General features: G+C 42.0%; 1 protein-coding gene and 1 pseudogene across 1 annotated transcript in view; both read right to left on the bottom strand.

The window, feature by feature from the left end:
• The window catches only part of Gnal (G protein subunit alpha L), a 147,866-nt gene extending 142,179 nt beyond the window's left edge, over positions 1-5,687 (bottom strand). Inside the window, exon 1 of the mRNA XM_042683658.1 lies at positions 5,348-5,687. Coding sequence (XP_042539592.1) covers positions 5,348-5,687 — 340 coding nt within the window. The remainder of the gene's footprint in view (positions 1-5,347) is intronic.
• Positions 5,688-11,227: 5,540 nt separating this feature from the next.
• Positions 11,228-11,549, bottom strand: LOC122110990 (annotated as a pseudogene).
• Positions 11,550-23,217: the final 11,668 nt, after the last annotated feature.

Genomic DNA, 23,217 nt, shown 5'->3' with positions numbered 1-23,217 from the left:
CCAAAAGCCAGAAGTGGAGCTGTAGTTCAAGTGGTAGAGAATTAGCCTTGAGTGAAAAAGCTAAGAGACAGCAAACTGGTGTACACACATACCACCACCACCATCAACTGCAAAGAAAACCCAAAACAACAAGAACTAAAGCTGAAATGATCACTTTCAATGTCATGAGCTGATTTCAGCCCTAGTAGTCAGGGGTATGTTTGGAAACTTTTCATAGACTTGAGTTGGCTAGACAATTTGCGGGCTCTTCTGGTCTCCATTCAAGGGAAAGTCCTGTGATCCACTGAAGAGTTTCACTGAAAACTATAAAACTGGCCAGGCGCTGGGGGTTCACACCTATAATCTCAGCTACTCATCCCGCAAACTGGTAAATCTGGTGCATTTCTTTTTAAGCATCATTGCCCAGAATTCTTGGTGGACACTGCTGAGCAATTCCTTCCTCTTCCAACTCCTTCCTGTATGTTTTCCTCAGTTCCTGTCTTGGCTTCCCCAGTCTCCAGCAGAAAACTCACATCAATAATGAATGCATCCTTGCTTTCTAAATGAGTTCAAGTAGATGAAAACTCTGGATAGCATACCTGGTGTTAGGAACATGGCTTTAATGTGTCCACTAAAGCTTCTTTATGTGGTGAAATTTAATCTCCATGGTGAAGTATTAAGATGGAATTTAATCTGTGGAGTTTAGAGGTGGGGCCTTTGGAAGGTGATTAGGATTAGATAAACTCATTAGGGTAGTGGCCCCATTTTTGAACTGCTGGGTTTCATAAGAAGAGGGGGAACACACACACACACACACACACACACACACACACACACTTCTTTTTCTTTTGCTATGTGTTACCCTAAACTACCTGGAGACCAACAGATCACCAGGAGGCCATGAAAGACCATTAGAAGATTCAGTCTTTCAGTCGAAACCTCTTTTCTTTGTAAATATATCCAGCCTCAGATATTTCCATTATAGTAATACAAAATGATTACTACACTTGGTTAGGTCAATTATGCTTTTAGATTCAGGGATGCTGCCAATGGCCTTCCATGTAAGTGAGCATAACTTACAGAAAATTCTTTGTGGCCTATGGACAGATCAGAGGCAAGAACTGGCCACTCTCAGGTATTTCTCACACAGACTGTGTTTTAGTAATGTGAATGAATGCTTTCAAATATGTTGGCTTTAGATGGAAACTGGCTATTTTCATTTTAATCTAGAAGTTCACAGTGAGCCTGTGTTCTCACAAGGCCTCAAAGGTAAGGCAGCTAAACTTTGTGATCTGCTTTAGCCCTAGTTATGGAGTCAACAATTCCTCCTTCACCTCCAATTTGTATGTGGAAACCCAAACTACCAATGTGACTGTACTGGACATGGAACCTTCAAGGAGGTCGCTAAGGTACAATGGAGTCATAGGACAGGTTGTAACCTGATGGGGGTAGTGTCCTCATAACAGGAAGAGATACCACATCTCTCTCTCTCTTTCTCTCTCTCTCTCTCTCTCTCTCTCTCTCTCTCTATATATATATATATATATATTCTCTCCATGAGAGAATACTGAAACAAGCAGTTGTCTGTGAGCCAGAAAGGGAGCTTTCCTTTACTAGAAACCAACACTGCTAGTGCCTCCATCTTAGATTTTCAGCCTGCAGAACTAATATGAGTTATCTCAGGATCAATTCTCCATTGCCTGTCTCCACAGCCAGTCACCTGAACCCTTCCCTAAGCCCAGGTTCTCCTCATCCTACCACCTGGCTCAGGTTTGACTCCATGATTGCTTGTCTGGACTGCTGTCTTGTAAGGGGAATGTTCATCTCATCTGGCCATTGTACACCTGAAAGATGCTCTATCTAAAAATTAAATAATACTACCTCACATGGTCAAGTGCTTACTGCCATAGGGGTACTTGATTCTTAGGCTATTGTCTATGTGCATGAGGACAGAAAGCTGAGTCTTCAGCTCAGCCCATAGGGAGTGGGAGCATACCAAGCCCCTATGGAGCACAGCAACCATAATACAGGGACACGTGACAGGTGAAAACAGAACGGAGAGGCACACTGATCTCAGTGGAGATGCTGCGGAGCTGCCCTATAGGAGTAGTTATTGTAGGGATGGCAGTGTCCTTGGAACACTGGGCCTGGGGTATAGGAGTATACCCCAGAGTTTGTCCTGCATGCTGGGTTCTCAATGCACACCCTGAGACCAAGAAATGAAGTCTCTGAGCGAAAGTAAATGGCTGTGGAGATAGCCACTCACTGGGAAACAGAAGAAGTCCCTGAGGACCTCTAATCTAAATCCTAATGAAACTGAGGATCTTAACTCAAATCTATGCAAAAACTGATAAACAATGTCAACCTGATAAAACTTTTTTGGCCAAGCATGGTAAAACAAAATTTCAAAACTGAAGACACTGAATTCCTACTGCAGCTATGCTGAGGCAGCAAGGTTACTGTCCGTTGTGGGATCTGCTGTCTCTCTGCTTTTATTTGTCAAAACCTGCTTCCCTAAAAGCAAATGGTGGCCCCAAAAGGAAGACAAAAGTTATGGGAACCCCTCTCAGCCTAAAAAGACATGCAGTGTGTTTAACTGAAATGGTGATGTGAAAAACAGATTTACAGGGATGCAACCTGTTTTTGGTGGAGGCTGGTGTGCGCTATGGGGGAAATGAATCAAACATCTTCAGTGCTGCACCGAGCATGCGCAGGGTATTTTGGAAACAGCTTACTCACAAATACCAAGGACTAACGGTTTGTTCATTCAAACCGTGGAGTTCACAGTTCCATTTTTCAGTTCTTCTATTCCTTTTCACAGGATTGGTTTACTTTTTATTATAGATCTAGCATTTTCTGCTTCACACATACACGTGTGTGTGTGTATGTGTGCATTTTTGTGTGTGTGTGTGTGTGTGTATGTGTGTGCTGGTATTGGGACTTGAACTCAGGGCCTGGTGCTGTCTCTTGGCTTTATCACTCAAGACTATCACTGTACCACTTGAGCCCAAGCTCTATTTTTGGCTTTTTGCTGGTTAATTTGAGATTAGAGTATCACAGATTTTTCTGCCTTGACTGGCTTCAAACCACAATCTTTCGATCTCAGCCTCTTGGGAATGTAGGAGTAAACTGGATCCCACCTCGTATTTTTTTTTTTTAATTGTTGCCCTATTATTTCCAAAACTATGTCTGATCCACAATTACATGAAAAGCACATTAATTTTGAGAACTCTATACCTTGTTTCTGTATTATTTGAGCTCAGAACTCCCCCTTCTACAATTATTTTAATCTGATTCATAAAAACACATTTTTGGGGCTAATTTCCAGAAAAATGTGCACAGAGTATATTTTCAGCAGCTACATGCCATTTTAGATATGGGGTTGACATTTGAGATAGATAAAGCCACGAGTCAATGTCTTTCAAGAGTGCATTCAACATGTATTAAATTATTTGAAATTTTACTGTCCAAAATGATTTGGATACCTTTAGGGTAGGTGTAACATTCTAGAACTCCAATTTTGTATCCCTAGGCCTCTGGAAACATTTGCTATGATAGCAGAACTCGGCCTTGCTCTTTTCTTTTCCTCTTCTTTCCTCTTATCTTCCTCCTCTCCACCCCCATTACTGGTATTTGAACTCAAGGTCTTGGGTTTACTAGACAAGTATTCTACTACTTGAATCATGCCCTCCCCCAGACTTTTTAAAATTAATTAATTAATTAATTTTACAGATTCAGTCTCTTGCTTTTTTGCCCTAGCAGGCCTCAGACCATGATCCTCTTACTTATACCTCCCACACAGCTGAAATTATAGGCATGTACCACCTTGCTTAGATAATTTGTTGTTTTAACTTTTTATCCCCAAAACTTTTAAGTATAAAGCCCAATCTTCCTAATTTTTACCTCCTGAATTGCTGGGATAAGAGGTACCTGCCATGTCCAGCCTTCTATCTTTGGAGGTGTACTGGTGTATTTATTTAATCTACAGTACCTCTTGTCTGTGGTTTTGCTATCTGCAGTGTCAGTTACCCAGCAACAATGGTGGTTGGGAAAATACTACAGGAGAATTTGTAAGTCTTAAACTGGGAGCCATTCTGTTTAGTGTGTTGCTCTATTTTCCTTACCCAGAACAAGAATCATTCCTCTGTCCAGTTTATCTATGCAGTATATGCTATCTGCTCATCAGGCACTTAGCTATGTGGGTGGGATTCTCTGTGGTAGCTTCAAGTGCTTGTGGTTAAGTGACCCTCATGGCATGCTACTGCTTCTACAGTCACATAACTTTTGTTATAGTTTGCTGTCATAATGGTTCTATTTTATTATGAAGTGTTGTGCCTAATTTATGCATAACCTTCATCACAGTATGCATCTGTGGGAGAAAGCACAGTTGGAACTGGTATAATCCATGCTTTCCGTTGTTAATGGAGGTCTTAGAATGTATTCTTCCTTAGAAGCAAAACAATCGTTTTGTTTCAGAATTCAGGTGTCTCACCATGAATTATTAACTAGGTTTCTGTTTTAATTATCATTCAAGTGAGTGAGTCCTTTATTTATTGTTCTCTAAAAGTTTCACTCAGTTATAAAACTTTTTACTTTTCTTAAGTCATGGAACTGCTTCGATTCCACGCATCGTAGAGCAGAGACCTGAAATCTCAGAAAGTTGAAATCAAAGGCCATTTTTTCCCCTCATAACATTTGAAAGGCAACAGGTGGCATCAAGAATTCTCCCCCTCTCCCCCTTCACTCACAGTAGAGGGTACAGACAATATGTTCTGCTTGCCCATTAGTAGAGCACGTCTTAGGCTTGCTGAAACTAAGCACAGCATGTAGTTGATCGCCTTATCACAAGCTAGAGAGTGTGTCCACTTCGCTTGCAGACAATACCCCACAGAGGGGCGTGTGGGGGGACCAAACGTACCCAGTATAGTCTTCAGCGGCTGACTTTATTTCTCAAAAGGCAACATACCACACCTACTGACCACTCAGCTCTAATACTCTGTATGAAAGCTTTGTGGCCAAGCTAAAAAGCCTTCTCAAATCTCCTTTAGTTTGTGTTCTTAAGAAGCTGCACAGCCCGCTGAGGTGGCAGGAAGCGAAAGGCTGGCGGGAGAATTCCCTGCGGAGCACACATTGTGGAAAGCAATGCATCCAGGGAGGAAGTGACCCTGGGAGGCTCATTAATTAGTAATCAGCACCCGGCCACCACCAGCGCCCAGAAACCAAGACCTGGCGCCGCGCTGTGCGGCGCGCACTCCAAGCCACCTTAGTCAGGACGGTGAGAAGTCTGTCGGTCCCGGGTTGCAGGGCGGAGTCTGAGCCCGCGATCGTCACCCCTCCCAGTCCCCATCCCCAGGGCGCCGGGACCTACCCAGCAGCAGCAGCCGGTGTGTCCGCTGCAGGTCGCGCTGGTGCTGGCGCAGCATGCGGTCGATGCCCCGGCTCACTCTCCGCGCCTCCCGGGCCGCCTCGCGCTCCTCGGCGCGCAGCTGCTCCGGCCGCCGGGCCGCTCCGGGTCGCGCGCGCACCACGCTCCGGCCGCCGCCCCAGGACAGCAGCGTCCCCGCCGCTTCGTCCCCGGCCGCGGGGGCCAGGGCCGGGGCCGGACTCGCATCCAGCTGTACGTCCTCCCCGGGCGACTCCGAGGTCACGCAGGGGGCGTCCCCGGGACCCCCAAAGAGCAGCGGCCGCAGACTGTAGCACAGCCCCATGGGGTCCCGGGGTGGCGCGGCGCGGCGCCCAGGTCCCCGCGTGGGCTCAGGTCGGGGTCCCCGCCGAGGGGTGGGAGGGCACTGCACTCAGACCCCGCGCGGCGCTGCGGGCCACCCACTGCGGGCAGGGGCGGTGGCGGGTCCGGGCCGAGGGTCGTCGCCTCTGCCCCTCACGGTCCCGGAGGGCCATGATGCATTGTCCGCTGGGCGCAGAGGCTGGAGGCAGCCCGGGCTGCAGATCACCTGATAACGCCGGAGCCGCTCCCTACCCCCGTTACCGTAAATACCGGGCCAGTCCTTCCCACCGTAAATACCGCCGCGCAACGGCTCCTAGTGGCCATAAACACTGCCCCCTAGTCGCTTGCCTGTACCTTAAAGATCGCCGCCACCTTGGCTGACCTTAAGTAGTGCTGTGGGAAAGGTGGGCCAGTGGCGCAATGGGTAACGCGTCTGACTACGGATCAAAAGTAGTGCTGTGGGTGGAGACCTTCCTAGTTACCCTAGTGTAGCCACTAGGTCACAACCCAAGCTAGCTGAGCCGGAGAGACCCGGCTCTCCCCAGCCTTAAGATCTGTTAAGGATTTTGTTTGGATGCTACTGAAAGGGAAGATTTCTTTCTTGTCTTGAATTTTCTGTGTCTTTGTTGTCAGAACTCTATAATGTTCCCCCGCCACCCTTTCCCCTCTTGCTGTGGGTGAATAGATGCCCAGAGCAGAGTTTCAGACTTTTCAATGGCAGCGATAGGCCCTTTCATTATGCCTGGTAACCTGGAGCTGGGAACTTCAGCCGCGAAGCTTCTCGCCTTGCCACAAACAGGACTGCCCTCACGGCTGTTTGGGACACTTGGCCATCACTCTGAGAACAGCCGCAATTGCCACCGAGGCCACCTCATCTGCTCCAGCCATCCTTGCCTCAGACAACCTGATGATGTCAAACTAGGAGGGATGGAGGCTCTTTGTTATTGGGATTTTTGAAACATGCAGTTTTCACCGTTTGAGCTCCATTTGCTAGGTGAGCAATGCTGAAGGTCCAGTTCCCAGCCAGCTTATTGGTACAAAGCTGCACTTGTAGCAATTAGAAAAATATGGCAGCTCTTGCACAGTACTGAATAACAACAGAAAACCACCTGCAGGAACACGGGTTCTGGCTTTAAGGGTTTCAGTTGTACCTGGACACCCTTTTTGTGCTCACTTTTTACCCATATAGACCTCCCCTCCCCCAAACACAGACTTTTTCTTTTGCTGGTCATGGGGCCTGAACTTTGGGCCTGGGCGCTGCCCCTTAGCTCTTCAGCTCAAGGTTAGCGCTCTACCACTTGAGCCACAACACCACTTCCAGCTTTTTCTGCTTATGTAGTGCTGAGGAATCAAACCCAGGGCTTCATGCATGCAGGGCAAGCACTCTACCACTGAGCCACTTTCCCAGCCCCCAAACACAGACTTTTATATTACTCAACTCTTCAAACCAAGTGTGTTTGCAATAGTACATCTGGCTAATATTAACCATTTGGGATGTAGAAGCTGATATTCCCTAGTTGCTTAAACAACCTCCTAGAGTTCATTGTGGTCCTAAATAGCTTTATTGAAAACTTGAACCCAGTGAAACTCTAGTATTTTCAGATTGCTCAACACTTTAAACTAGATATATGTGTAAGAGTTTATTTGGCTAACACAAACCATTTGGGATTTAGAAGCTGATATTACCCCCAAATTTAAACAAGCTCATAGAAGTCAATGTGAACTGAAAGAGCTCTTGATAGTATTTTAATATGACTATATCTTTACCCCCAACAAAATGTCCAATTCTAGAAGCTATGCCATAATTTCCAACAATCTCCACGGTTAAAAATAACTAGTACAGAAAATTATCATACTATTTATGTTTGCTAAAATAAAAATATGGATTTGAAAATTATTTAATTTGTTGTTCAACTATATAGCATTAAGAAGAGCAGAGCCATTCTGATCTGTGTGCTCACTCCATGCCTCCATAGATACAGCTCCACTGGGAAGCTGTAAATAGTTAACAAGCAGGTAGGTGGATTAGCCAGAGCCTAGGGCTATTGGAAAACGAATGGGAAGGCATTGCTGAAGAAAATTTGGAGAGCGGACCAAGAAAACCGCATGTTTCAAAAATCCCAATTACGAGGAACTAGATGTCCAGCCTCCATCTCTCCTAGTTTCACATCCTAAATTCTATTAAGTCTCTCTATAAGGGGCAGGGAAGATAGGAGATGGATGGGCAGGGATGGACCTGATAGAGGACTACAGTTTCAGGTCCACAGTCTCTGATTGGTGGGTGTCTTGTACCTCATTTGCATAGGGTGTGACTAATGAGAGTGAGCCCCTGGGGATTAAAACCTCTAAACCCAACCACCTTTCAAGCAACCTGTCAGGAGCTGCCATTTGCCTGGTGAGAGCCTTTGTCTTTTTGGTAAGTAAAATCCTATTCCCTTTTAGTCACTTTTTGTTGTCTGTGGGTTTCAATCAACCAGTATCACCACTTGTCCAGTTATTTCCCACTTCATGTATATCAGCTTGTAGTGTTTTTGCAACAGATGCGTATTTCTAAATTGTTCTTAAAAAGAAGTCTGCTGCAACATATGCTCTTTGTGAGGAAAATGACATGGAATATTATTATAACTGGTAACTAGTATAAATGATATGGTGAGGAACAATGTGCACTGTCCCACTTAGTACTTAGTGTAAATATAATATTTGATTATACTTTTAGTAAGGATGGATATCTGGAATTCAGTGTCTTTTTTAGGTCATATTAAGAACGAATGTATTATGTAATGTGTTTGAATAACATTATTACAAACTTTTGCCAAAATTATAGTGTACTTTTAGAACTTCCAGAAGTTGAAGGAGGGTATATTTGAGCAAAAAGCAGGACTGGTGGGAATTCCTTTTCTTTGATAACTTATTAAACTTTTGCCATCCAATATCACATGAAAAGGATACCATTGTTTATATATTTAAGCCAGCTGAACATGGAAACAAATATTGTCTGACTTTTCATTAAGTGTATATTCATAAATTAAGAATGGAGACCCTTGCTGAAAAAGTGCCATTTTCTGGTTTGAGATATCAGAGAATAGAATTTGGAACTGGGAAAAATGGACAAAAATCAAACAGCTGAAACCTATCAGGAAAGGAACTGCAGAGAAGTGAGCCTTATCTGTATATTATGTCTACCTAAACCTCTGGCTGCCTTGAAACAAACAATAGATGAGGTATATCTGGTGGCCTGACAAAGTAGAAAAGCCAAGATTTCATGTACTTCTCATATACAGGGAGACAAAGTTAGGATTTTGCATATAGCCAGATGGGCTTGTTTATAGGAAGAACAAAACAAAAATCATTCAATACAGAAGTAGAAAAGAATCCCAAGTGCCTACAATATATCGTTTACAATATCTAATTGTCCTTTAGAAATTACTAGACATATACAGAAACAGGAGAATATGACCAATAGTTGAGAGGGAAAAATCATTATTAATTGATGCTTAAATGGCCAAGACATAATTAGTAGATAACTATTTTCAAGCAGTTATTATAGTAGACATTTACTTATATTTATATTTTATGCATTAAAAGATGTAACAGTTGGGGCTGGGAAAGCAGCCCAGTGGTAGAGTGCTTGCCTTACATGCATGAGGCTCTGAGCTCGATTCCTCAGCACCACATAGGAGAAAAAGTCAGAAGTGGTGCTGTGGCCCAAGTGGTAGAGTGCTAGCCTTGAGCTGAAGAGCTGAGAGACAGTGCCCAGGCCCAGAGTTCAGGCCCCATGACTGACAAAAAAAAAAGATGTAACAGTTGATGTGTACATATGAAGGAATGGATGGAGAACCCAAGCAGAGATGTTAAAGCTATAAAACTCAAAGCAAATATAAATAAAAGTGAAAGTATAATGATTGGAATACAAACTTATTAGATGTCCTTAACAGTTTGTTGAAGGCAGAACAAATTGATGAATTAAAAACTGTTATGCCAGAAACAAAAGCAACAGAGCAACAGCTGAAATGCTGAAAAGCAACAATTTGTTAGCTCCAAATATATCCTGAAAAATGTATTCTTCAACAATAAGGGGGAAAGAAGATTTAAGATACACTTGTAATCCTATCTATTCAGAAGACTGAGATCTGGATGATTGTGGCTTGAAACCACTGAGGCAGAAAACTCCATGAGACTTTATTTCCAAAATAACCAGCAAAAAGCTGAGTTGGAGGTTTGACTCAGGTGGTAGAGAACTAGCTGTGAGCATAAAAGCTAAAAGAATGTAAGTCTCTGAGTTCAAATTCTGGTATTAGCAAAAGTAAAGTCAGAATTTGCCACCAGCTAGCCCACATTATGAAAGTGCTACCTGGAGCTCTTTAGGCAGAAGGCGTGAGATGCCAGGTGGGATCCTATCTGGAGAAGAAGGAGCAATAGCAATGGCTAATACAAAAACAAAGACTAAAACCCACAAGGACTGACTCAAAAGGTAGAGCTCCAGACTAATTACCTACGGCTCTGTGTTCAATTCCTGTTACAGTCCCCCCAAAAGTTTAATAAAATAAATCCCTGTAAAAGACATACATTGTCCACATCATATCTAAAAGAAGAAATATTGTATAGGATCTAGATAAATCAATATTATAATAAGGGAATTGTGTGAGCAACTTCATGTAAACACATTTGACAACTTAGAAATGGACAATTTTTTTGAAAAACACAGAAAATACAAGAAAGTTAAATTCTAAGTAATGTTGTATTTAAACAACGAAATTGGGTTGTCACTAAAGGTGTCCCCAAAAGTAAAGTCCAAGAATAGGTTATTTTACTGGTGATTTCTGTTCACTATTTAATGAAGTGATACTGTTAGTATTATTCCTACCTTTGGTCCTTAGCTTTTCCTAGACCTGATCTCCTCCCTGCCCTAGAGTTCCAGCCATACAGCTGGCCATTCCCTCTCTCTGCCCGACCTTCTTTGCGCTCACTCACCTCACTTCCGCCCTCACTTCCTCCCCTGACCTACCTGACACCTGGATAGGGGCAAATGCCATGTGCTCCCTCTCCCAGGGGGATATGGCCCCTCTACTAAACCTTATAATAATAATCTTTCTCCTGTGCCTGTCTGCCTCTGTGTGGTCTCCTGGGATGGTCATGAAGGATTCTTATAGATACCAATCTTACATAAACCCCTTCAGAATATAGACAGAGACAAAATCCCATTACTCAAAACCAGCGCAACCTTAGTATAAAAAATGGGCATAACTATAGGACCAGACAAATTTAGGCTAAATTCCTCAGGAATAGAGATGAACAAGATCTTTTCAAATACTAGGAAATTAAATTTAGCAATAGAAAAGCTCTTAAAATGTCATAACCAAGTGGCATTTATTTCCACAATGTTTGAACATTTGATAATTTTCTAATGTGATTCACTACATTACTAGGATCATGTCCTACTTTTTTTTTGAGCTCTTTCAAATCATTTTGTTTTTAATAACCTGGCAGTAATTCAAAACATGGGGAAATTCAAACAAATGAACATGGATTGCCTTAAAACAACAGGATCAAAGGCAAGGATGGAATAATCTCCATGGTGATCGAGGCCTCCAGGATCCCAAGGGAGGCATTTGGTTGCTGAATCTCCAATGTGAGCAGAAGAGAATGGAAATGGAGTGACCCTCAGAGGATGGGGCGTGGCTGCTGGGTCACTGAAGCATCTCTTGAAGGTGATGGGGTGTCTCCAGTCCTTTCATTGGGAGAAGCGGGCAGGATGGGCGGAGCAGGTCTGCTGTCCTGTAGGGTTGAACTTCTTCAGCATGTAGACCCAGTCACCCTTGTCATTGAGGTAATACTGGAGAAACATGGCTGCTCTTAGGTAGGATGGTCTACTTTTTCTTAAAAGTGCAGGAAAAGCATTTGAGAAAAACAATCCTAATTCTTAGCAAAGAGGTAGTAGACATGATCTGCTGCTACTAGGACATTGGTTCAAATTCAGCAGCTAATAATAATGATGAAACACTGAAAAATTGTTTGCCTAATATGACAGTAAGACGAAGATGACTGCTGTCATTCTTCTCTTTACATTTGAGGTACTGGCCATTGCAATAAGTCAAGAAAAAGAAATGGCAAATGTAAAGACTGTGAAGGAAAAGTGACAAATGATATTTATGTATTAATAGGAAAGAATGTGTGTTAAAGGAATTGTAGGTACATAAATTCAGCCAGGTCTGAGATTCCATCTCAAATCACAGAGTATTTAGGAATAAATTTTATTAAAAATGTGCCAAATCCCTACACTGAAAATAAAACTTTACCAAAAGAAATTAAAGAATATGTAAGTAAGTGGAGAGGTAGCATATGTTATGGATTGAAAGACTCAATATTGTTAGAGTGGAGTCCATTCTTCCTCCCTGTAGGCTTTCTGTAGGCTCAGTGCAATCTTAATGGTCATCCCCAGGAGTTTCTCATGGAAATTTATAAGCTGATTCTAAAATTTATATGGAAATGCAAATAACATAGAATAGTCACAGAAGTTTCATAGAGAAAATTGAAGCTGGAGGATGTATCATCCTTTTAAAACACTCACTGTAAAGACACAGCAGTCAAGATAGTATGGTATATAAGGACAAGCAAATAGACTTTTGAAGCAGAATATGAAGGGCAGAAAGAGATCCATCTGAGATAACCATTTAGCTTTCCATATTACAATTGTTCCCAACAATAATAATTAAACCATTGAGCATTTCCCCTTTACTTCATCATACCCAAAGAGAACCAGGGACTGAATTGCCCATAGTAAGATACTACAATAACCTGAGCAGACTGAGTGAAAGCATTTGTAATACATGTTTCCACAATGAACTCCTATTAATGAAAATAAGATCATTCATAATAGTGCAAGCTGATATTTATATGAAACAGATGTCATTGAATGTGATGGAATCCCACACCACTTGGGAGACTGAGACCAAAGAAGGGAGAGTTCAAGGCCAGCCTGGGCTACATAGCAAGATCCTGTCTCAAAAACAAAACAAAACAAAACAAAAAACAAACCAACCTCCCTGAATAGCTATTCTCTGTCTGTTTCCCCAGTCATTTCTTACTATTTGGAGGCAATAAATTTTAGTTTATGTAGCATTTAAAAATGTTTATCTTACTCCTAAAATTTGTATGTCTACATGGCTTCTCCTGGTCAGTCAATTTCAGACATCATTCATGGGTCCTCCATTAAGAAGATGACAGTTTCACTGTCATTAATACTATTTACTGTCTGCCAATCCCCAATCTTTCCTTCACATTTAATCTTCATGTCCTCTCAAAAACCCACTGGAAGCTGCTCTGAGGCTCATGTTTATAATTCTAGCTATTCAGGAGGCTGAGATTTGAGGATAGAGGTTCCAAGTCAGCCTGGGCAGGAAAATCTGGGAGACTGTTATCTCCAGTTCCCCACAAAAAACCATAACAAGAAGTGTAGGTGTAACTCAAGTAGTAGACCTCTAGCCTTGAACAAAAAAACCTACGAACAGCTCAAAGCCCAAAGTTCAGGCCCTATTTCTAGCACAACAAACAAGCAATCACCACCACCAACAAAAACCCAGTGGAATTAGCTTGAAATTAAGTTTAAGTCATTATTTAGTATTTTAATCATTATGACTTGGTAAACAATAGTCACATTTGAGCCACAAGGTATATTTACAACACTTTTCTACATATGATATATTTCCTCCTTTTTTCACATCTTTTTTTTTTTTTTTTTTTGGGACGGTCATGGGGCCTGAACTCTGGGCCTGGACACTGTCCCTCAGCTCTTCAGCTCAAGGCTAGTGCTCTACCACTTGAACCACAGTGCCACTTCTGGCCTTTTCTGCTTTTGTGGTGTTAAGGAATCGAACCCAGGGCCTTGAGCATGCAAGGCAAGCACTCTACCACTGAGCCACCTTCCCAGCCCCTATTTCCTCCTTTTGTCTACTCAGGTTTTCTATGTTCTTATTTCTAGTTCAGTTGTACATTCAGCTACCCCACCATCCACCATCATAAGAATCTCCTTTGAACATGTATAAACACATTAATGTTGGTTGTATTATCTCCTTTTGGAATCTACTCCCTGTCAGCACTAGCTGCTCTCAGTCTGTTACATAAAATGTTACCAGGTCTCCTGGGAAGTGGCCTCATTTCATCTGTGATTTTTCACTTCTTTTTGTCCTTCGTTCTTATTCTATTACTGGATGTTTGAAAACACATCATAGGCACACATTAATATTAATTTAGTTATTTTGAGGTAGAGATCTTGCAATGTTAGCCTCAAGTGATTCTCTTGCCTCAGTCTCCCAAGAAGCTGTGGCTACCAGTGGGTGCCACCATGCCTGCTTTATATATTATTTTCTTCTTCATCTTGATGTTTTCCTTGGGAAATGCTTTTAGAAACAGGTTGAGATGAAGTGCTTTTTTAAAAATAGTTTTTTTTTGGGGGGGGGGCAGTCCTGGGCCTGAACTCCGGGCCTGGGTGCTGTCCCTCAGCTATTCAGCTCAAGGCTAGTGCTCTACCACTTGAGCCACAGTGCCACTTCCGGCTTTTTTTTTCTGCTTATGTGGTGCTGAGGAATAGAACCCAGGGCCTCAGGCATGCAATGCAAACACTTTACCACTGAGCCACCTTCCCAGCCCCAAAATAGTTTCTTTTTTAAAGAGTAGTTTTAGTATCATAGCAAAAGTGAATGGAAAGTAGAAATTTCTGTAATTTCCCAATTCTAGAATTTGCCCCTACCGCCAACTAGAGAGCATCTCCACCTTCAATATCTCCTAGGGTAGCCCATTGTGACAATGATTGACCTCCCCTATATGGACACATCATTATCACCCGATAGGTGAGAGTTCACATCAGGTTCACATGCTAGACAAATATACAATGACATCTCCACTATAGTAACATTCAGACGAATTCCACTGTCCTACAAATCCTCCCTGCTCCCTTTATTCAACCCTTGAGGAATCCTTTTATAGCTGTGAATTTTCAAGAATTGTATTTCGGTGATCACACAGTATGGAGTTCTTTTAGTTTGGTTTCATTCACTTAGTAGTAAGCATTTGAAGTTTGTATATGACATGTTATGGATGGTGAGCTCAGTTGTTAGTAATTATGTCCCTTTGTCTGGACATATCACACAATCCACTCATGTACTGAAGGATGTGTTGGTATCTTCCAAGTTTTTGCAATTAAGGCTGCTAGAAACGTGTGTGTGTGTGTGTGTGTGTGTGTGTGTGTGTGTGTGTGTGTGTGTGTTGCTGGGGATCAGACTCAGGGCCTGTGAGTGTAAAGCCACATTCATCACTGAGTTGCAGCCCCACTCCTGTGTGCAGTTTTCTTTGGGCATATTTTTTCAACTCATTTGGGTAGCTACCCTAGAGTACCTTACTGAATCATGTGTCACCTCTCTGGTAGTTAGGATCCCCTACGTTCTGGTTGCCATGAATTTGTCTTCCTTTTTCTATTTTGCTCTATGTTGTGCAAAACATTCTTTAATGACTACTTAGAAAGGTACATTGAGGACAGGCACTGGTGGCTCACGCCTGTAATCCTAGCTACTCAGGAGGCTGAGATCTGAGCTTCATGGTTCAGCCAGCCTGGGCAGGAAAGTCTGTGAAACATTTTTTTTTTTTAATTGTGAAAATACCGTACAGAGAGGTTACAATTACACGAGCAAGGTAATAAGTACCTCTCTTATCAAGCATTGTTGCCTCCTCCTTTGTTTCCCCTTCCCATCCCTTCCATCTCTCCCCCCCCATTCCCTCCTTCCCCCCCCCCCCCCCACCAAAGTTGTAAAGTTCGTTTTTCGACATAATGTCTTGTTGCAATGGTTCCACCTGTATCCCTGTTTAAACAATTGGTTTTTTCCCCGTGAAACTCTTATCTCCATTAAACCACCAGAAAACCAGAAGTGGTGGTGTGGCTTGAGGGACAGTGCCCAAGCCCAGAGTTCAAACCTCATGACCAAAAAAAAGGTACATTGAAAGTAGATCTTCTGAGACCTTTTATACCTAAACTTGTCTCCCCATCATGGTTAAATTGCTCATTTGGCCAGATCCTAGGTTAGGAATAGTTATTGGAATATTAGTTTTCTTTCGTTTTTAAAACTGTTTTTATTGTGCTAGGAATCTCTCCTAGGGCTTTGCCCATGTTTACTAAATGCTGTGCCTCTAAGCTATACCTCCAGCTTCCTATTATTGCTTTTTTTTTTTTTTTGTCATTTGAGGGGCTTGAACTTTGGGCCTGGACGCTGTCCCTCAGCTCTTCATCTCAAGGCCAGTGCTCTACCACTTGAGCCACAGCACCACTTCTGATTTTCTGGTGGTTAATTGGAGGTAAGAGTCTCATGAACTTTTCTGCCTGGCTTTGAACCTTGATGCTCAGATCTCAGCCTCCTGAGTAGCTAGGATTACAGGCATGAGCCGCCGGTGCCAGGTACCTATTGTTGCTTTTGAAATATACACTGCCATGTGATTTCCCTGCCATTTGATAGAACCTGTCCTAAGTCAGAAGTTCATGGGGTTTTGTGTAAACACAAAAAATTCATTGTGGGTTGTAATATGGGTCTCACTGTAGCCATTTTGTTAAGTAATTCTTGCTTTTTCATTTTTAGGTTTTATCTATTGGTTTATCTATTGGTTTCCTCCAACCTCAAAATTAAGTGTCTCAGTTTTGTGAAAGCAGCTTGGTTTTCTTGAATTTTCCTTCCTCTCTTTGTTCTAAGAAATCCATTTGCTAGATGTTGGACTTTCTAGTTTTATCATGACTGTGATTTCTTTTCCTCTACTGCATTCCAGTTTTTTTTCTCTTTTGACTTGCCTTTCTGAGGGAATTTTTCTTTTGTTTTTATATTGCAAATAGTTACATTTCTTACAATAATGTATATATGTTTATGGTGATATAATATATGTGCTATAAAATCTACCTTTTAAAAACATACACTTAGCCAAGAATGGTGGTACACAACTGTACAATAATTCCATTATCTTCACAGACAGACCCTGTCTCAAAAACCAAGTAAGCAAACAGAAGAAAAGAGAGAAATGCAGAAATTATCCTCAACCTCTACATCAGTGTTCAAAAAATATTGACAAGTTGTGCACTCATGGTCACTTTCTAATTCCAGAACATGTTTTTCCTCACTGCATAAGTTAATCTTATATATCAATTAGTCAATCTTGTATAGCTAAGAAATACAAGAGTGAACAACTTAAAGGAGGAAAGATTGACCTTACTCCATGGTTTCAGAGGGTCCAGTCCATGGTCACTTGCTCCATGGACCTGGTGTGAGGCTGAGCCCCATGACAAGGTATGGGAAGAGGAGACTGTTTAACTCAAGTGCACAAGAAGCAGAACAAAGCAGTAACAAGAGATATGTCCTACAAAGATGTACCCTCAAAAATGAACTATTTCTTCCAAGGATGTCATACCTTCTACAATTCCACCACCTCCCAATGGTCTATACAGATTTTAATTCCATCAGTAGATTAAACTATTCATTAAGTCAGATCCCTCCTGATCTGTCATCTCTAGAGATGCATCCACAGACACACCCAAAGGCATGCTTTACTAATCATTCCTTTTTATTTACTAAAGCCATTCCTGTTTATTAACAAATAAGATCTCATGGCAGTGCCCCATTTTGTTTATCCATTTACCTATGGATAGACTTTTGCATGGTGTTCACTTTTTATTATGAATAATACTTTTATGAAGTTTTGTTTTGTTTTTGTCAGTTGTGAGGCTTGAACTCTGGGCCTGGGCGCTGTCCCTGAGCTTTTCAGCTCAAGGGGAGCGCTCTACCACTTGAGCTACAGTGCTACTTCTGGTTTTCTGGTGGTTAATTTGAGATGAGTCTCACAGACTTTCCTGCCAGGGCTGGCTTTCAACCAAGATCTTCAGCTCTCTCAGCCTCCTGAGTAGCTAGGATTACAGGTGTGAGCCATTAGTGCCCATTTTTTATGAACTTTTGTATACAATCTTTGGTGTGGACCTGTTTCTGTTTCTCTTGAGAATTGCTGTTTCTTGTTTCTGTCTTTAAAGAACTGTTAAGCTTTCATCTGTACATTCCTACCAGATTTGAACAAAAGTTCTAATTTTTCCACATCCTTATTGTTACTTGTAATTGTGTTTTGATTATGGCCTTTCTGGTCAGTGTCACACGTATTCCATTGTGGGTTTGATTTGCATCCCTAAAGTATGATGAGTCACGAATTTTCAAAATCTGCCATCAAACTCTTTAATTCTCAACATCCTTTTTTTTTATCTCTGATATATATGCTAATTATAAAATCATTTTTTGTATGGGTTTTTTTGGTGTGGGGAGGCCACATGGTGGGGGCGGGGGCTTGAATTCAGGGCTTCATGCTTTCTCAGTAGCTGCTGTACCATGCCTCCTTTCTGTGCTGATTATTTGTGAGATAAGAGTCTTACTTCCTGCTCCCTGAGAGAGTGCCTTAGCTATAAGTCTACTTACTTCAGGCTTCTTGTAGTAGCTAGGATGATAGGCATGTCTAACTTTTTCTTTGCAATAGAGTCTTACGGACTTTTCTGCCTGGGCTGGTCATGTATGATCCTCCTGATCTCAGCCTCCTTCATAAATAAGATGATCACATCCATTTATGGACTGAGAAATGTAGGAAGATGTCTCAGCAATTTATCTGGCTTTGAACTGCAATCTTCCTGTTCATTCTCAGTCTCCCAAGTAGGGTTATAGGCATGAGACACTGCCATTAACTTCTGCTTTTGTGTGTGTGCACATGCATGCGCACGCATGCACACACACACACACACACACACACACACACACTAATTTTTTCTGTTTATGGCTGGCGCTCTACCACTTGAGCCGTGCCTCCAGTTATGACTTTTTCCCGGTTCATTGGAGGCAAGACTAGTAAATTTGTCTATGTAGGCTGGCTTCAAACCAAGATCCTCAGATCTCAGCTTCTTGAGTAACTAGGATTACAAGCACGAGTCACTAGCACCTGGCTCTTTTGCAGCTAATGAGTTCATATATGTGTGTGTGTGTGTGTGTATGTGTGTGTGTGTGTGTGTGTGTGTGTGTGTGTGTGTGTATTCGCTGTGGAGCTTGAACTCTGGGGCTTGAACTCTGGGTTTGGGTGCTGTCCCTCAGCTCTTCAGCTCAAGGCGAGTGCTATACCACTTGAGCCATAGCACCACTTACAGTTTTCTAGTGTTTTATTAGAGTTAAGAGTCTCATGGACTTTCCTTTCTGGGCTGGCTTTGAATGATGATCCTCAGATCTCAGCCTCCTTTGTAGCTAGGATTACAGGCGTGAGCCACCAGTGCCTGGCTGAGTTCATATTTTTAATTGCCTCTGTGATGTTAAGGAGAAAATTTGAAATTTTCTTACTCTTTTTTATGGTTTAGTAGTCTAGAGTTTGAACTCAATGCTTTGTTCTTATATGTTACCATTTGAGTCACACATCAAATTCTTTTTGCTTTATTTTTGAGACAACATCTTATGCGTTTGCCCAGGAACAAACTTAGATCAGGATCCTCTTATTTTTGCCTCTCTTTACATGACTGGGATTATAGACGTAAACCAACCATTCCTTGTTCAAAATTTTCCTACTCTTGAATTTAAGTTTCTTTTCTTTTTATAGTATTTTTTCTGTATCTGTGTCCTAAATTGTTCAAAATTTAATATCTTTTTGAAACCGTACACATGTCTATCTCTGTTTGACTTCACCATCTTTCTTGTAGAACTGTTTCTTCCTTGAACATCATCAGTGACTTTGGGATCCCTCAGTTAAGCATCGTTGGGCCTTTTCTTCTAGAATTTTAGAAAAGTTTATTCCATATTTGTGCCCCTACAGTAAAAAGTCTGAACTTGGTGCTAGCAATTCTGACCACTTATTAGGGATTAGCTGATTAGCTGATTAGGGACAGCTGATTAGCTGATTATCACCCAGAGACAAACTTTTAGCTAACTTCCTGCTTATTTCAGTATTACATCCCTTCCCTTCAGCAGTGCTGGTGCCTCTTAGTATAGGCCTTCTAATTTACCTTGTCCAGAGCAAGACTCAGTCCTCTGTCCACATGGACAAGAGGCAGATATCCAGTTGTCGTGTTGGGAGGAGATAGAGGGTGTCTGATTTTTTGGTGCCAGTGCTGGAATTGGAACTCAAGGCCTGAGTACTCTCTTAGCCTGTGTACTCTCTTAGCTTTTGGCTCAATGCTTGTGCTCTTGAACTACAGCTTCACGTGTGGCTTTTTGCGGGTTGGTTGGAGGTAAGAGTTTCATGGACTTGTCTACCTGGAATGGCTTCCATCCAAGATACTCAGATTTTCCTGAATAGCTAGGATCATAGGCATGAGCCATCAGCCCCTGGCTCTGATTTTTTTTTGGGGGGAGGAGGAGGGTCCGGTCGTGGGGCCTGAACTCTGGACCTGGGCGCTGTCCTTCAGCTCTTCAGTTCAAAGCTAGCACTCTACCACTTGAGCCACAGCGCCACTTCCGGCTTTTTTTTTTTTTTCTGCTTATGTGGTGCTGAGGAATCGAACCCAGGGCCTCATGCATGCAAGGCAAGCGCTCTACCACTGACTGGCTCTGATTTTTTTAAAAAAGGATTTTATTCCCACAGTTGCCTGCATTTGCAGATCAGCTATATCAAATTATGGCTGTTGTGCTCCAAAGTGATTTGGAGTCTAAAGATGTGAATATGGGTAGGTGTCTGATTTTTCCCTTGATTTTTTTTCCCTCTTGTTGCTCTGTTATAATTGGCCCATCTGCTTTTCTGCTTCCAAAATTATGTTTCTCTTTCCTCTTCTCTTCTATTCTTTTATTTTCAAGGTTACTATCAGTCTGATATAGTTTGGGGAAACTAGAGTTTAATGCCCTTAATAAAATTTGAAATACAGATCAGAATGAAGAACCAAAAACTTTTCTTTGTATCTTGAGCTATAAAATACACACCCAAATTCTGATAAAAATGTAGGTCCACTTTTTAAAAAGGCATTCCCATCCAACGACATCATTAAGCCAGGTTGGCTTTTATGGATGTCTAAATTTGTCATCTGCAGAACTCGGTCAAGGACAACTTTTGTTATGATACCAAAATCAGAGCAGGATGATGAGTTTAGTTCATGTAGAGATACACCAGGAGCCTAAATGTACATGGAATTTAGGATTTAGGTTTCATAAAAATCTTAGGCCCAGTGCATATATATATGCCCTTCCTGATTCCCCTGGATGGTATCTAGTTCCTTCATATAATCTTTTGAGTGGTAGTGGGTCCTGAGACTAAATTCTGAGCTCTTCTTTGGTCTCTACCTGGGAATTCTCCCAGGCTGTGGTTTAAATTCAGCCGCTGGTGGAAAAATTACCTACACATTCAGAACCTCCAGATTTCCACCTAATCCTTGCCTTGCCTCCGGAGTTCCAGATTCCTATATTTGGTTGATGATTTGAAATCTTCACTAAGATGTCTATTGGGAACTTCATTTTTCACATGTGCAAAGTAGAATTTACGCTCCCCTGTGCTCTGATTCCTTTTCATCTCATTTACAACTGAAGGAGAGAGAATTGCCCAGCCATGGGCTCAATCTTCAAACTTTGTCTCTTCTTTGTTTCTCTTTATGCTTCACCTCAAATCAGGATTGATGGCTTGCCATGTCTACATTTAGTCTGTATCTAAAGTAATTCTGTGCTTATCACCTCAGCAGTAGTTCATGCAAATGATTAGTACTACTTTCCTGTAGGACCCTGATCTAAAGAATGTCCCTTTAGAAGCCATTACAAAGTGCCTTCAGTAATCTTTAAAAATACAAATCCAGTTGTGTCATTCTATTGCTTGTCAATCTGCAGTGTCTTCCTTTTGTGTTTGTTATAAATATCCTCTTCTTGTCCTGGCTATATGCTCCATGGGACCTGGCTTCAGCTTTCCTCTCTGGCTCCTGCCTTTCCCTCTTGTCACATGTGCTAGTGTATCATGAACTTTCTTTCTAAACTATAGTCACTAGCCTCATTTAGGCCTCTGGGTCTTTGTATCTATTTGTCCTTTCCCTGGACTGAAAAGCTTTTCCAAGAAGCTAATAGATTTAACCATAGCTGAATATCCAGAAACAAAGTACTAGCACCAAATAAAAGCTCCATGGATGTCAAACTTTAGTTCTGTAATTTTTTTCATAACCCCTAATGTCTAGTTTAGAGGATAAATAAATCAAAGGTCTTTTTGTGTGTGTGCCAGAACTGAGGCTTGAACTCAAGAGCCTAGGTGCTGTCCCTTAGCTTTTTTGCTCAATTCTGGTGCTCTGCCACTAGAACCACTCCTCCACTTCCAGCTTTTTTGGTGGTTAATTAGAACTAAGAATCTCATGAACTTTTCTATCTGTGCTGACTTTGAACCATGATTCTTAGATCTCAGCCTTCTGAGAAGCTAAGATTAAAGATGCGAGCTACCAGCATCTGCCATAAGACATCTTTTAATCACAGAGCAGGAGAAGTGACTGGGAAAGGTAATAACAAACCCTGAAAAGGATTCAGAGAGGAAGTGGGTGCCCCACCCTTATAGCCCACCCCCTTGCCACTACAAGTGATGACTTTTCAAGATTTTGGAGGGAGAGAGAGAGAGAGAGAGAGACAGAGAGACAGAGAGACAGACAGATAGAGACACAGATACACACAAAGAGACGGAGACAGAATTAACGTGATATGCCCAATATCAGAACCAGAGATAGAGACCAATGAGAGGTCAAGCTAGTGGTATGAAAACAGGCCTTCTGATAGCCTGTGTCATGAAAAGTAGCAGGTGGCATCATCATACTGGAAGGGCCATATAACCATATGTGAAAAAAGTCCCTGTAGATAGGGAACTCACATTTTCTCAGGAATGTGGACAAAAAACTAAAAGCAGACGATGCGGGTGGGAGGGGATGTTTAAGGGCTGGTTCTTCTAGCTTATTAGAGTTATCCATAGCATGCACTATGCATTTTCACACTCCCTGATAAAGGTCATCATATTGTCCACTCTGGCAGGAGTTTTTATATCAGGGAAGATAGCAAATGTTAGAAATCAGGGCTTTTGCTCTCTTCATCCCTTGGGGTTGCAGTTTACCAGTATTCTCCTGGGACAACACCTGCTATGACTGAGCAACTTGCCCAATCAGAGGGAAGTTGAGGAGTCCAAATAGTAATTTAGTTGATTCCTAGAGCAATACATTTTATTCCCTGCATGTATGAGGTTTAGTTTCACATTGGGAATGGTTTGAGATGGAGATCTCCAGAAGCAGATACCAAGACAGGATACTTGGATGTGAGTGATTTGTTAAAGGAGAAATAAGATATAGAGTAGGAAGGCAAGATGGGAAGGAGCCATGAGTGGAGGGATTTGGTGCAGTCATAGCTCTTTTGTGAGGTCCATGGGGAAGCTTTGGACCTTGAGCAACTCTAGTCTGTTTTGCCTCATGCCACTCTGCTAGCTTCCACTGACCTTTGTTATATGATTGTTGGCTGAGGCTACTTGTGAGGCCTTACACAGTA

This window comes from Dipodomys spectabilis, unplaced genomic scaffold (assembly GCF_019054845.1).
Source record: "Dipodomys spectabilis isolate Male_0828 unplaced genomic scaffold, ASM1905484v1 ptg000083l, whole genome shotgun sequence".
NCBI lineage: Eukaryota > Metazoa > Chordata > Mammalia > Rodentia > Heteromyidae > Dipodomys > Dipodomys spectabilis.
The sequence above is the reverse complement of the archived record's forward strand: the minus strand, read 5'-3'. Positions and strand labels throughout refer to the sequence as shown.